Below are 13,230 nucleotides of genomic sequence, written 5' to 3' on the forward strand. Positions count from 1 at the left end.
TTTAATCTTTGCATATTTGTATATTTTAAATTGGAGCCCCCGGTGCCACAGTGGGTTAAACCGCTGAGATGCTAAACTTGTTGTCTGAAAGGCCACATGTTCGAATCTGGGGAGCAGCGTAAGCTTCCGCTGTTAGCCCCAGCTTCTGCCAACCTAGCAGTTCAAAAACATGCAAATGTGAGTAGATCAATAGGTACCGCTCCGGTGGGAAGGTAATGGCATTCCATGCAGTCATGTTGGCCACATGACCTTGGAGGTGTCTACAGACAACGCCAGCTCTTCAGCTTAGAAATGGAGGTGAGCACCACACCCCAGAGTCAGACATGACTGGCTTTAATGTCAGGGGAAAACCTTTACCTTTTAATATTTTAAATTGTATGCTGATGCTTTTAGGTTAAGCCAATTTAAGTCTCCTAAAGGAGAAATAAAGCAGGGTATAAAACAACAACAACAACAACAACAACAACAACAACATGATACTTTCGTTCCTCCAGGTCTATATTCCTTATCAGTCCGTCACATTCATGTGAAACATTACAGGATCTTTCGCCTGCCAAACAATTGGTATTATATCTCTCAGCGGCAAACTTTCCAGTGCCTTGAGGACCTCGTAAATCACTACTCAGGTAAGAGGAAATCCAAATCAAAACACGTTTCTTTTCATATTTTGAACAGATGTCTTTACTGCCATCCCTAATACCATTCTACATGAGTTTTAGACTGATCTCTTGAATTGCAATATGTGCAAAGGATCATCTTCATGATACATTCAACTGTTTCTTGCAGGTGCTTTTCAAAAGCGACATCCCTAATGGGATTCCACTCTCTGGAAACATGCACAAAAAATATAGTATTTGTTTCTTCCTAAATTGGGCTAATTTTATGTTCATCAGCCAGGAAAACCATGCTAGTTTGCCATCATTTTCCCAACTAATTCCCTTCATGTGCCCTATTTAATATCCTAATGTGCAAATATGAAAATAAGAAAATACACATGATATTTTTTTCCCAAAATGGAGAGCCAGGTTTTAAATCTGTGAAAATTTGGTAAAATCTTCTGCTTTGCTTGTTTTCCTTATTGGCAGCTTCAATATGTTGCTGTTACAAAGAATTTGTTTTTGAGGTTTACTTGTTTAATCATTCCAACATGTTTACTTATTCCAACATTGCACAGCAAATGAGATATGGATATATTATCACACTACTGATGATTAAGCAAGCCTTCCTGTTGCAATCACTCAGAACATTGTAAAATTAATGCAGCTTGACACCACTTTGACAGCCGTGGCTCAATGATATGACATCCTGGAAGTTGCAATTTGGTGAAGCACCAGCGTGCAAAACTACAACTCCCAGAATTCTATGGCACTTATTCACAGCAGTTAAAGTGGTGTCAAACTGCATTAATTCTACTGTGTAGATGCACTCACAGATACATTTCAGAACAAAGCAGAGGACAGATGGTGGATGCAAATCAGAAGTGGCCATCCACAGAACATCTGGAGAAAAAACTCAGTGCTGCCATTTGACAATTAATACCAAATATTTTACATGTTTTAAATGGTGTGAAGCCACAGCTTTTGCCTATTAGCAAAGCTGTTTCTGAGAATTCACAGCTTTTAGTTTTGGGTTTTTTTTTTATGGATCCCCCGGTGGCGCAGTGGGTTAAACCTGTGCCGGCAGGACTGAAGACCGACAGGTCGCAGGTTCAAATCCAGGGAGAACGCAGATGAGCTCCCTCTATCAGCTCCAGCTCCTTATGCGGGGACACGAGAGAAGCCTCCTACAAGGATGGTAAAACATCAAAACATCCGGGCATTCCCTGGGCAACGTCCTTACAGACAGCCAATTCTCTCACACCAGAAGCAACTTGCAGTTTCTCAAGTCGCTCCTGACACAACACAAAAAAAAACTGTCCCCCAGAAGTCTGTTAAAATAAGGGTCTATTTAAAAACAACATTATGGCACCCCTCATTCAGAATTATCATAGTTGCTTGTATTGTTGTATTCTGGGCTCGGCTTCATGTAAGCCGCACCGAGTCCCCTGGGGAGATGGTAGCGGGGTATAAATAAAGTTTATTATTATTTATTATTATCCTGGAAGTTGCAATTTGGTGAAGCACCAGCGTGCAAAACTACAACTCCCAGAATTCTATGGCACTTATTCACAGCAGTTAAAGTGGTGTCAAACTGCATTAATTCTACTGTGTAGATGCACTCACAGATACATTTCAGAACAAAGCAGAGGACAGATGGTGGATGCAAATCAGAAGTGGCCATCCACAGAACATCTGGAGAAAAAACTCAGTGCTGCCATTTGACAATCAATACCAAATATTTTTCATGTTTTAAATGGTGTGAAGCCACAGCTTTTGCCTATTAGCAAAGCTGTTTCTGAGAATTCACAGCTTTTAGTTTTGGGGTTTTTTTTATGGATCCCCCGGTGGCGCAGTGGGTTAAACCTGTGCCGGCAGGACTGAAGACCGACAGGTCGCAGGTTCAAATCCAGGGAGAACGCGGATGAGCTCCCTCTATCAGCTCCAGCTCCTTATGCGGGGACATGAGAGAAGCCTCCTACAAGGATGGTAAAACATCAAAACATCCGGGCATTCCCTGGGCAACGTCCTTGCAGACTGCCAATTCTCTCACACCAGAAGCAACTTGCAGTTTCTCAAGTCTCTCCTGACACAACACACAAAAAAAAAAACTGTCCCCCAGAAGTCTGTTAAAATAAGGGTCTATTTAAAAACAACATTATGGCACCCCTCATTCAGCATTATCATAGTCGAATACCTAGGAACTGTTCTCCAGACTTTTAAAAATTGAGAATTACCATCTTTGGTGCCATGGTTTATTTACTCTATCCTCAAAATATCCGGGCATTCCCTGGACAACGTTCTTGCAGACAGCCAATTCTCTCACACCAGAAGTGACTTGCAGTTTCTCCTGACACGACAAAAATAAGAAAAGAAAGAAGTGGCCTTCCACAGAACATCTGGAGAGGAAACTCAGTACTGCCATTTGCCAATTAATACCAAATATCTCACATGCTTTAAATGTGTGAAGCCACAGTTTTTGCCTATTAGCAAAGCTGTTTCTGAGAATTCACAGCTTTTCGTAAATTTGCAGGAAGGGAAACGGAGCACAGCCTTGCAACGCAACAGCAGATCAATATCAACAGCCGTTATTCATATTTAGATACTCTTTGAGAATGGACAAGCAGCCCAGAAGATATAATAATTTATTTTGCAACCACAAGTTTCAAAAGCATATGTTGTTGCAAATCTGCAATAGAGGATGTGAAAAAGTGGAAGGCATGTGATGACCAACAGCTCATGTTCTATCCAGTTTTGCACTGTTAGCTGTTTACACATGCAACCCCATAACAATATTGCCACACACACTACAGTTTGATAAAGAAGGAAGTTGAGATCATATTACACCAGACTCTCAGTTCACTGGAACTCAAGCAATTGAAACTTTCAAGCAACCGGCAAAAGAATTGAAGAGATAGTACTGCCATTTAAGTAAAAGTACATACTGCATCCACAAAGCTATTTTTATAATACAGTAAAACTGTATGTTGGTATGTTACCTTAAATTAAATTTGTCTATATTTGCATTTAATTACTGTATTTTAATATTAATACTAAGTCAATACAGCCCAGGGCAACGTCCTTGCAGACGACCAATACTCCCACACCAGAAGCGACTTGCAGTTTCTCAAATTGTTCCTGACATAAAACAAAATATACAGAATTTATGGTATATTACAGCCATGGGCAAACTTTGGCCCTCCAGGTGTTTTGGACTTCAGCTCCCACAATTCCTAACAGCCTACCGGCTGTTAGGAATTGTGGGAGTTGAAGTCCAAAACACCTGGAGGGCCAAAGTTTGCCCATGCCTGGTATAGGATGCTGTATAGTATTAGGTTAGGCCAATTTTTAATAGTAACTCTCAAGCAACCAGAACCAGCATTTACCAATCCACTTGTGTGCTGGTTAAGTGAGAGTCTACTGTAATTAGAAATGGTCCAGTGCTTAAAAAAAAGAATCATAGTATCATAGATGTTGGAACGGTGTGTCAATTGTGAAAGAATCATAATATCATAGAGTTGGAAGAGACCTCATGGGCCATCCAGTCCAACCCCCTGCCAAGAAGCAGGAAAATTGTATTCAAAGCACCCCTGACAGATGGCCATCCGGCCTCTGTTTAAAAACCTCCAAAAAAGGAGCCTCCACCACACCCCAGGGCAGAGAGTTCCATTGCTGAACAGCTCTCAGATTGGGGATTTGGGAGAAAACTTAGTGGTGAAAAAATCCAGCTTTTGTCTCCTTCCTTTATACCTGTATGAGAGCTACACCTTTTGGGAATTTTAGTCCAAGCTTATCCAAAATTCCAAAATCTGAACTATTGCAAAATATTCTAAAATCCTCACCTGGGTAGCTAAAATAAGGACCTCTTTCAATGTTTGCAAATGTTGCTTCTTGCAAAAAATACATATTGTGTATAAAATTACATTTAGGCATGGTGTATAAGAAACACGGATGCATTTCTTGTCTAGACTTGGGTCCTATCTTATTATGCATATAGTATATATGAAAATGCAGGTATTCCTAAAGCTAGACACACCCAGAATCCAAAACAGTTATGGCCCCAAGCATTTTGAATAACTTATCCTGAGCAGTGGGTTAAATTGCTAAATTGCAGAAATTGCTGACTGGAAGGTGGGCGGTTCGAATCTGTGGGATGGGATGAGCTCCCATTGTTAGCCCCAGCTTCTACCAACATAGGAGTTCAAAAACTGTGAGATCAATAGGTACTGATTCAGCAGGAAAGTAACAGGACTCCATGCAGTCATGCCAGCCACATGACCTTGGAGGTGTCTACGGACAATGCCGGCTTAGAAATGGAGATGAGCACCACACTCCAGAGTTGGACTCAACTAGACTTAATGTCAAGGGGAAACCTTTACCTTTACCTATACCCTTAGTTTTTTTTTCCCCAGGGCTTTTGACATCTGACTAAAACTGTACTTGCAATTCCCATGATTTTCTTCAAAGCACATTAGAATCATTTCATGGGCAAATCTCTTAGTAAGCCTCCTGCCACACTTGAATTTCGAGAATTTACATGACTTTGAATGAAAGCTGAAGTGAAATGAAATTCTCACCCTTCTCTAACGAAAATTCACTGAAGCGCCTAAAGCAATAACCACAAGTGATGAGAGAAGTGAATTGGTCTATTTCTGGTCTCACTTTTAGATTCACACATCAGCCTTTCCTATTTGCTTTCTACATGAATCACTTTTTAGAGTACATGACAAACCATTTATTTCAAATTGTATTGGATGGTGGGCCTTTCGTATCCACTAAGGTTTGGTTGCAGAACCAATAGAGTAGAATAGGCTCAGGTCCTATCACGATGTAGGAAAATGAAACAGCAAATTTTGAGGTTTGCTTTTTGGAATTTTTAAAAATATTTTCAAATAGTAGATGGTGGAATCTGTGGATACAAAATCCATAGATAGAATTTTCCTGCAAAATAAGTTTATTTCCTCCTCTCCTTTTTAGGGGTCTGGTGGTGCTTTTTAGGACCATTACAACCCTATAATAAATACAGGGACTTTTCTAGAGTTTTATGTGTGCCTATAAATATCCTTTCTACTACCTTGATGTGAAGCCCAGCTGGGAGTCAGCTGCATTAAAATCACTACTGACCAGAAAGTAGAGTTCGAAGCCAGCCTGGGTCAGAGTGAGCTTCCGACCTTTGTGTAGCTTGCTGTCAACCTTTGCAGTCCAAAAGACAGTTGCATCTGTCAAGTAGGAAATTATTTAATTTATTTATTTACTGTATTTGTATACTGCCCTTCTCAGCCCTCAGGCTGAGAATTTAGGTACTGCTTACACAGGGAGGTTAATTTAACTAATTTACGACGCCATAAACATCTCCAGCAATACCCTCCAGAATACCCTCATGAAAGCTGGAATGTTAAATAGCCACTGTGTATCTGTTTATATATGTTGTCTATGGCATTGAATGTTTGCCATGTATATGTACATTGTAATCCGCCCTGAGTCCCCTGCGGGGTGAGAAGGGCGGAATACAAATACTGTAAATAAATAAATAAGAAGAAAGAAAGAAAGAAAGAAAGAAAGAAAGACTTGCTTCCTCACAGTGTAAGGCTATGCGTGCGACTTAGGCTGGATGTACACAGCCATATATGTTGTGTGTCTATGGCATTGAATGTTTGCCATGTATATATACATTGTAATCCACCCTGAGTCCTCTGTGGAGTGAGAAGGGCAGAATATAAATACTGTAAATAAATAAATAATAAGAAAGAAAGGAAGGAAGGAAGGAAGGAAGGAAGGAAGGAAGGAAGGAAGGAAGAAAGAAAGAAAGAAAGAAAGAAAGAAAAGCTTGCTTCTTCCCGCTGTAAGGCAATGCAACTTAGGCTGGATCTACACAGCCTTATAATCCAGTTTCTGAATCCAGATTGTCTGGTTTGAACTGAATTATATGAGTCTATGTTTCCATATAATCCAGTTCAAAGCAGATAATCTGGATTCAGAAGCTGGATTATATGGCAGTATAGATGGGACCTGGGCTATATATTTCTGAATTTATTTCCTCGTGTGTATAGATCTAATTTGATTTTTAGAAATACATAAATACATCAGAGAAATGTGACCAAGCATTCAGGAACATTGCTATAGTTACACTGCAAACTGTCCTGGGAGTTACTGAATAGAAATGTAAGAAAGAGACAGAAAGGAAGGGAGGGAAAGAAGAAGGCTTAAGATCAAACTTTGGCTTGCAATTCATGTTGGGCTTGTTTTCTTCTTCAGAGGTAGCAGATGGTCTCTGCTGTGTGCTCACAACTCCCTGCCTCACCCAACACATTATTCACAACGAAGGAAGAAATCAAGAGCCTCCCGTCGTGATGCGCAAGAAAACCTTCAAGTGGAAAGATAATCAGAGGTACCATTGCCTTGAATCACAGAATCATAAAATCAAAGAGTTGGCTATCCAACCCCTGTTTAAAAGCTTCCAAAGAAGGAGCCTCCACCACACTCCGGGACAGAGAGTTCCACTGCTGAACGGCTCTCACAGTCAGGAAGTTCTTCCTCATGTTCAGATGGAATCTCCTTTCTTGTAGTTTGAAGCCATTGTTTCGTGTCCTAGTCTCCAAGGAAGCAGAAAACAAGCTTGCTTCCTCCTCCCTGTGGCTTCCTCTCACATATTTATACATGGCTATCATATCCCCTCTCAGCCTTCTCTTCTTCAGGCTAAACATGCCCAGCTCCTTAAGCCGCTCCTCATAGGGCTTGTTCTGCAGACCCTTGATTATTTTAGTCGCCCTCCTCTGGACACATTCCAGCTTGTCAATATCTCTCTTGAATTATGGTGCCCAGAATTGGACACAATATTCCAGGTGTGGTCTAACCAAGACGGAATAGAGGGGTAGCATTACTTCCCTAGATCTAGACACGATGCTCCTATTGATGCAGGCCAAAATCCCATTGGCCTGCATCAGCCTTGTGCTCAAAAGTTCCTATTTTGATCCATAAGGAAAAGCTCTAAGGTTGTGCAGTTACTCCAGTGCTGTGAATGGGCATAATAATAATAATAATAATAATAATAATAATAATAATAATACAACCACAACAGTACTTTTAACAGTCCAACATGAGTGGTGTGATCCAAAATGCCCTCATGAACACAAAGTTGCATCACAAATTTCCATTTATATGCCCCATTCCTGGTCCTTTCTTCATACAACTGGTTTCATACAACCCTAAACTGCTAAGCAATTGCATTTAATACCTTCTGAATGCATCCTATTAAATATTAATCTCTTTTTTTTAAAGGTCAAAGGTGAACAAGGACGAAATTGTGGACATGCTCGGGATGGAGGACTCCGGACTCAGCTTTGGACTCCGGAACAGCATCAGCACTTATTTATCCCTAACAGATGAAAATGACCCATCTTATTTGAGCACAAAGAAGAAGAAAACCCAGTCCGTCATATACCGGTCCAACTTCACATCGCAGCCAACCTTCATGTATCATGAAGACTGAACCTGAGAAAATTGGACTCAGACAAGCAAGGAACTGAGAAATTCTACATTTAAGTACTGTTGTTTTTGCACTCTTTTAAATACCATAATCATCGTTGGCAGGTTCAGGAGAGGCCATACTATCAAGGACAAAAACCTGCAGACTGACTTTCAACGTTCGGAGCAAATATGAGCAGCTGCCCACATTGAGAAGAAGCATTCTGCTCAGAGGAATGTGAAAAAGTGCATGTCCCCAGAAGGACAATCAGATTGTAATACATGTATTTCCATGGGTAACCATCCAATTTTATATGGCTATTCCCTCACATTAGTGTAGACTCACTTAATCATCTGGACCTAGTTGAGTTTATACTTAGTTGAAACATACAAAACATACAAAACCAGTTTGATGTCAATGGAGCTGTACGAGGGTTGAATAAAAAGAAATGCCTCCACCTTCGTAACTCCTCAACAGATGGAAGTACTGGTATGCGGAAGATACTGGCTTGTTCAGTAGACTCTCCTCTGCAGTTCCATTTTGGTGGGAAGCCTTAGCATTGAACGATTGTGTTATTAAGGTGTGAAGTATGGAACCCAGTGCAGACAGTCGGACAATGTGACTTAAGCAATGTGCTGTCATTGAATTCTTGACAGCAGACGGTGTCACCTCAACATCTTTAAACTTACTCGTCCAACGACACACAATACTCACATCAACACAATCACCATAAACAGCTTGCATTCTCTGATGAATCTCCTTTGGGGTGACACTTTCTGCTGTCAAGAATTCAATGACTGCACGTTGCTTAAGTCGCATTGTCCAACCGTCTGCACAGGGTTCCATACTTTGCACTTTAACAACACAGCCATTCAATGCTAAGGCTTCCTGCCAAAATGGAACTGTAGGGGAGAGTCTACTGAACAAGCCAGTATCTGCCATATGTTGAGGAGTTACGAAGGTGGAGGCATTACTTTTCAATCAACTCTCATAAATCTATCCCAGGTTTTAATCTGGATCTACCTAGGACATTTGAAATAGGTTCAGAACTGTAGATAGCATCATTAAAGTTCAGAGTAAAGCCAGAATAGATCCATCTCCCTACTGACATGATCACCATATCCTTTTGAGAACCATAGAATGAGACCAGACATAGAGAGCTCGGAAAAATAGGGGCCACTTTATTTGACCTATATCTTATATATGATCATTGGAGCTGAAAGGGGCAAGGAGGGGAACAACCTAATGCAAGTCCAGCCAAGGCCGATGTCTACTCCAGGCTACCTCCTCTGCCTTCCCTTGAGTGAAACACCTGAGCCAAGGGTAACACAATACTTAGCTTTCTTTCAGTCTGACCACCTTCTGGAAGGTAAAATCAGGATCCTCCCACTGAAATTCCAGGATCTTAGAAGTGAGAGTAAGTCCTCAAAGCCTGTCTCAAGGGTAGACTCTTCCCTGAGTCCCAAAGCCAGTGGAGGCCATTCGAGAGATGTACCTTTCACCAAAAGGACACCAAGGCTTACCCCGAGTTCCTAAATTGCCTCCTCATGACCTGCCAAAGGATAGCCTGTTTACCAAAGCCACTCATAGTCAATTGCCCTAGTGCCTCAGATACAGTATGAGGTAAGGAAGAGCAGGTAAAGATGAGAAAGATCTTATGTGGCCTCTCACACCACACACAAAGCCTCCTGATCTCCAGCCACAGAGACCATCCAAATAGTACACTCCCCGGAGAGTCTTTATGGCATGCTGATCCAGATGCAAAGTAGATTTAAGTCATGGGCACATTTCTGAACGTAAGCAGCTATCTTTTAAACCTGAGCAAAGTGGATTCCTTTCTATACATTTAGGTGCAAACTGGACCATCCCAAAACTAAAGTGGAGGGATCTGAATACTTGGGAGATACAACAGATGCACCAAAGTACATTACATTACGTGTTAAGGGACAAAGACTCAAACATATTGTAATGGTAGGTGACAGTAGTAAAGAAAACTCATCTAAAAGGTCAGTACATAAAAGAGGCTGCTAAGGAAGCAGGTGCAGAGTTTTACATTCAGTAAAACCAAATGACAGACTCCTTCCTTGAGATAGCAGGTGGAAGAACCACATCAAGACTCCCCACATAAAATGGTTAATTCACTAGGAAACTAACAAACACAGAGTTCTAGGTTAGTACATTTGTTCTTGAATGTGTTTTCTATGCAGAAGGTTTATTGCATTCTTTCAAGGTGGATTCTTCCTGCAGTTGAAAATAATGCCACCTAGATTTAGTTATTACATGTAGATCTGTATTAATTATATTTGGATTAGGCTCTATCTGATAGCAATGCCAGAGTTTTCAGATTTTGTACAAACAACTTGATCTCAATGAATTGTCGAAGGCTTTCATGGCCGGAATAACTGGGTTGTTGTAGGTTTTCACCTGCCATAGGTGCAGGCAAGACGTCAAGAGAGAATGCCTCTAGAACAGTGGTTCTCAACCTGTGGGTTCCCAGATGTTTTGGCCTTCAACTCCCAGAAATCCTAACTGCTGGTAAACTGGCTGGGATTTCTGGGAGTTGTAAGCCAAAACACCTGGGAACCCACAGGTTGAGAACCACTGCTCTAGAACATGGCCATATAGCCCGAGAAACCTACAACAACCTAACTTGATCTCAACTTCAATGAATATGGGTAATTTATTTCCTGTCTTTCATCCAGTGTACTCAACGTGGCATACATATCTCAACTACTTCCCATGTTATCCTTGCAACAATCTTAAGGAGCTCAGTGAGTTTCATGGCTCATTGGACTAGAACCTGCATTTCAGACCATGACTCTAACCACCGCAACAAATATGTATATAAACCTATTTATGTGAAAAATATTCTTGTAAAATATAAATTGCATTCCAGTGTATGAATCTTTGGTGATGTTGAAAAAAATGTAACATAACTGTTAAAAAAATCACAAGCAATAAAGCATAATAAAACAAGAGGAGGTCAGTAGATGTTACTCTTCTAGAAGAAACCAAAACTCACCAACAGCAACATCCGTTTAAAGAGTGATGAATCAGTGGTGCTTGCAAGCAGGTGAATGCTGGTGATATCTGCTCCACTGCCATCAGCTGCAACTGCAATTTGATCAGGATCACCTCCAAAACTTGCAATATTTTGTTGGGTCCATTTGAGAGCTGCTTCCTGGTCCAAAAGCCCCCAGTTTCCTCTCGCCACACTGGAGCCTTCCAAAAAACAAAATTGAGATCATATAAAATACTTAACCTGCTACTTAACCTGGCTATATTACTATGAACTAGAAGTATTCTCTCCTGACATTTCATCTGCATCTTCCTAGTTTCCAATAGACCTCATAACCTCTGAAGATGCCTGCCATAGATGCAGGTGAAACGTCAGGAGAGAATGCTTCTAGAACATGGTCATATAGCCCAAAAAAAACTATAACAACCTGAAAGATACATAGTTTGATAGCAAAGACAGTATTATCCATATCTTTATTTTTCTGATTTCTTGGTATGATTGTGAAAGCTGCAAAGAAGACAATCAATTCATTTGTAATGCGGTGCTATAGAAGATTTCTACTGGTGGCCTGGACAACCAAAAAGGCACAAGAGCAAAACAACTCCTAATTCTCTTTAGGAACTGGAATGACCAAAATAGAGCAGTATCACAAGATGATATGAATCATTAGAAAACTCAGTATTGGTTGGTAAAGTGGGAGACTGTAGGCAAAGAAGACTATATTATAAACTCAGTCAAGGAAGCTATGGTCCTGCGTTTCCAAGACCTGGCATATTAGTGTCTAGGTCAGTGTTTCTCAATCTGGAGGTCAGGATGCCTGGTGGGGTGGTCATGAGGGGATGTTAGAGAGGTCGTCAAAGACAATCAGAAAACACAGTATTTTCTGTTGGTCATTGGGGATCTGTGTGTGAAGTTTGGCCCAATTTTATTGTTGGTGGGGTTCAGAATGCTCTTTGATTGTAGGTGAACTATAAATCCCAGCAAATACAACTCCCAAATGTCAAAGTCTATTTTCCCCAAACTCCATGAGTGTTCACATTTCGGCATACTGAGTATTCGTGCCAAGTTCAGTCCAAATCCATCATTGTATGATTTCACAGTGTTCTCTAGATGTAGATGAACTACAACTCCAAAACTCAACGTCAATGCCCACCAAACTCTTCCAGTATTTTCTGTTGGTCATGGGAGTTCTGTGTGCCAAGCTTGGTTCAATTCCATCGCTGGTGGAATTCAGAATGGTCTTTGATTTTAGGTGAACTATAAATCCCAGCAACTACAACTCCCAAGTGACAAAATTAATCCCACCCCAACCCCACTGGCATTCAGATTTGGGTGTGTCATGTATTTGTACCAAATTTGGTCCAGTGAATTAAAATGCATATCAGATATTTACATGACAATTCATAACAGTAGCAAAATTACAGCTGTGAAATAGCAACGAAAATAATGTTATGGTCGGGGGTCACCACAACATGAGGAACCGCATTAAGGGGTTGCAGCATTAGAAAGGTTGCGAATTCTCTGGTCTAGGTGATCTCATTGACAGAGCTGCCAAAAGTCAAATTAACAACAACAGCAACAACAACCACCAACTTCCACGGACTACGGTCCACTCAGATTGTACTCCCTGGAAAGCGCATGCCAAACTTTTAAGTCTTTTTTAGTCCCACAAGGCTAGATTGCTAACAGAATTACCTGCCACCTACATTTTCTGAAATAACATACTTCAAAGGATTTTGTGACAGAACAGAGGCAGCATCATTATCATCATGCAGTAACGAAGTATTTTTATTATAAGGGAAGCAAATTCCAGGGAGTAACCATGCCATTATACTGCTTTTAGACTCAGACACTAAGGTAAAGTATACAATTTGGATTTTAATTCTATATTTAGGTACATTTAAGATGAGGTAGATTTTCATGCAGCTGCAAGAATATTATTTTGTGCATATTTGGGGTATATTTTTAGTCACCTCTCCTGATATACCAATTCTGGGATAGTTTCTTGGGCATATGTTTTAAAGTAGATACGCACCCTGATATATTTAATGCTGATTGTTTTGAGCACTGTATGCTAAATAATCTTTGCTATTTGATTACTGACTGTGTAAATTTCTGTGAATTGCAAAAGATAGAGGAGGAAAATAGGG

The 13,230-nt window shown here is 40.6% G+C and overlaps 2 protein-coding genes across 2 annotated transcripts in view; one reads left to right on the forward strand and one right to left on the reverse strand.

Moving 5' to 3' along the window:
• Positions 1-8,441, forward strand: part of SLA (Src like adaptor) — a 32,178-nt gene extending 23,737 nt beyond the window's left edge. The window contains exons 6-8 of the mRNA XM_060771709.2: positions 495-626; positions 6,852-6,984; positions 7,875-8,441. Coding sequence (XP_060627692.2) covers positions 495-626; positions 6,852-6,984; positions 7,875-8,085 — 476 coding nt within the window. The 3' untranslated portion in view covers positions 8,086-8,441. The remainder of the gene's footprint in view (positions 1-494; positions 627-6,851; positions 6,985-7,874) is intronic.
• The window catches only part of TG (thyroglobulin), a 197,148-nt gene that overhangs the window by 72,599 nt on the left and 111,319 nt on the right, over positions 1-13,230 (reverse strand). Inside the window, exon 41 of the mRNA XM_067467011.1 lies at positions 11,084-11,283. Within this exon, the coding sequence (XP_067323112.1) occupies positions 11,084-11,283 (200 nt within the window). The remainder of the gene's footprint in view (positions 1-11,083; positions 11,284-13,230) is intronic.

This window comes from Anolis sagrei, chromosome 4 (assembly GCF_037176765.1).
Source record: "Anolis sagrei isolate rAnoSag1 chromosome 4, rAnoSag1.mat, whole genome shotgun sequence".
In the NCBI taxonomy this organism is placed as follows: Eukaryota; Metazoa; Chordata; class Lepidosauria; order Squamata; family Dactyloidae; genus Anolis; species Anolis sagrei.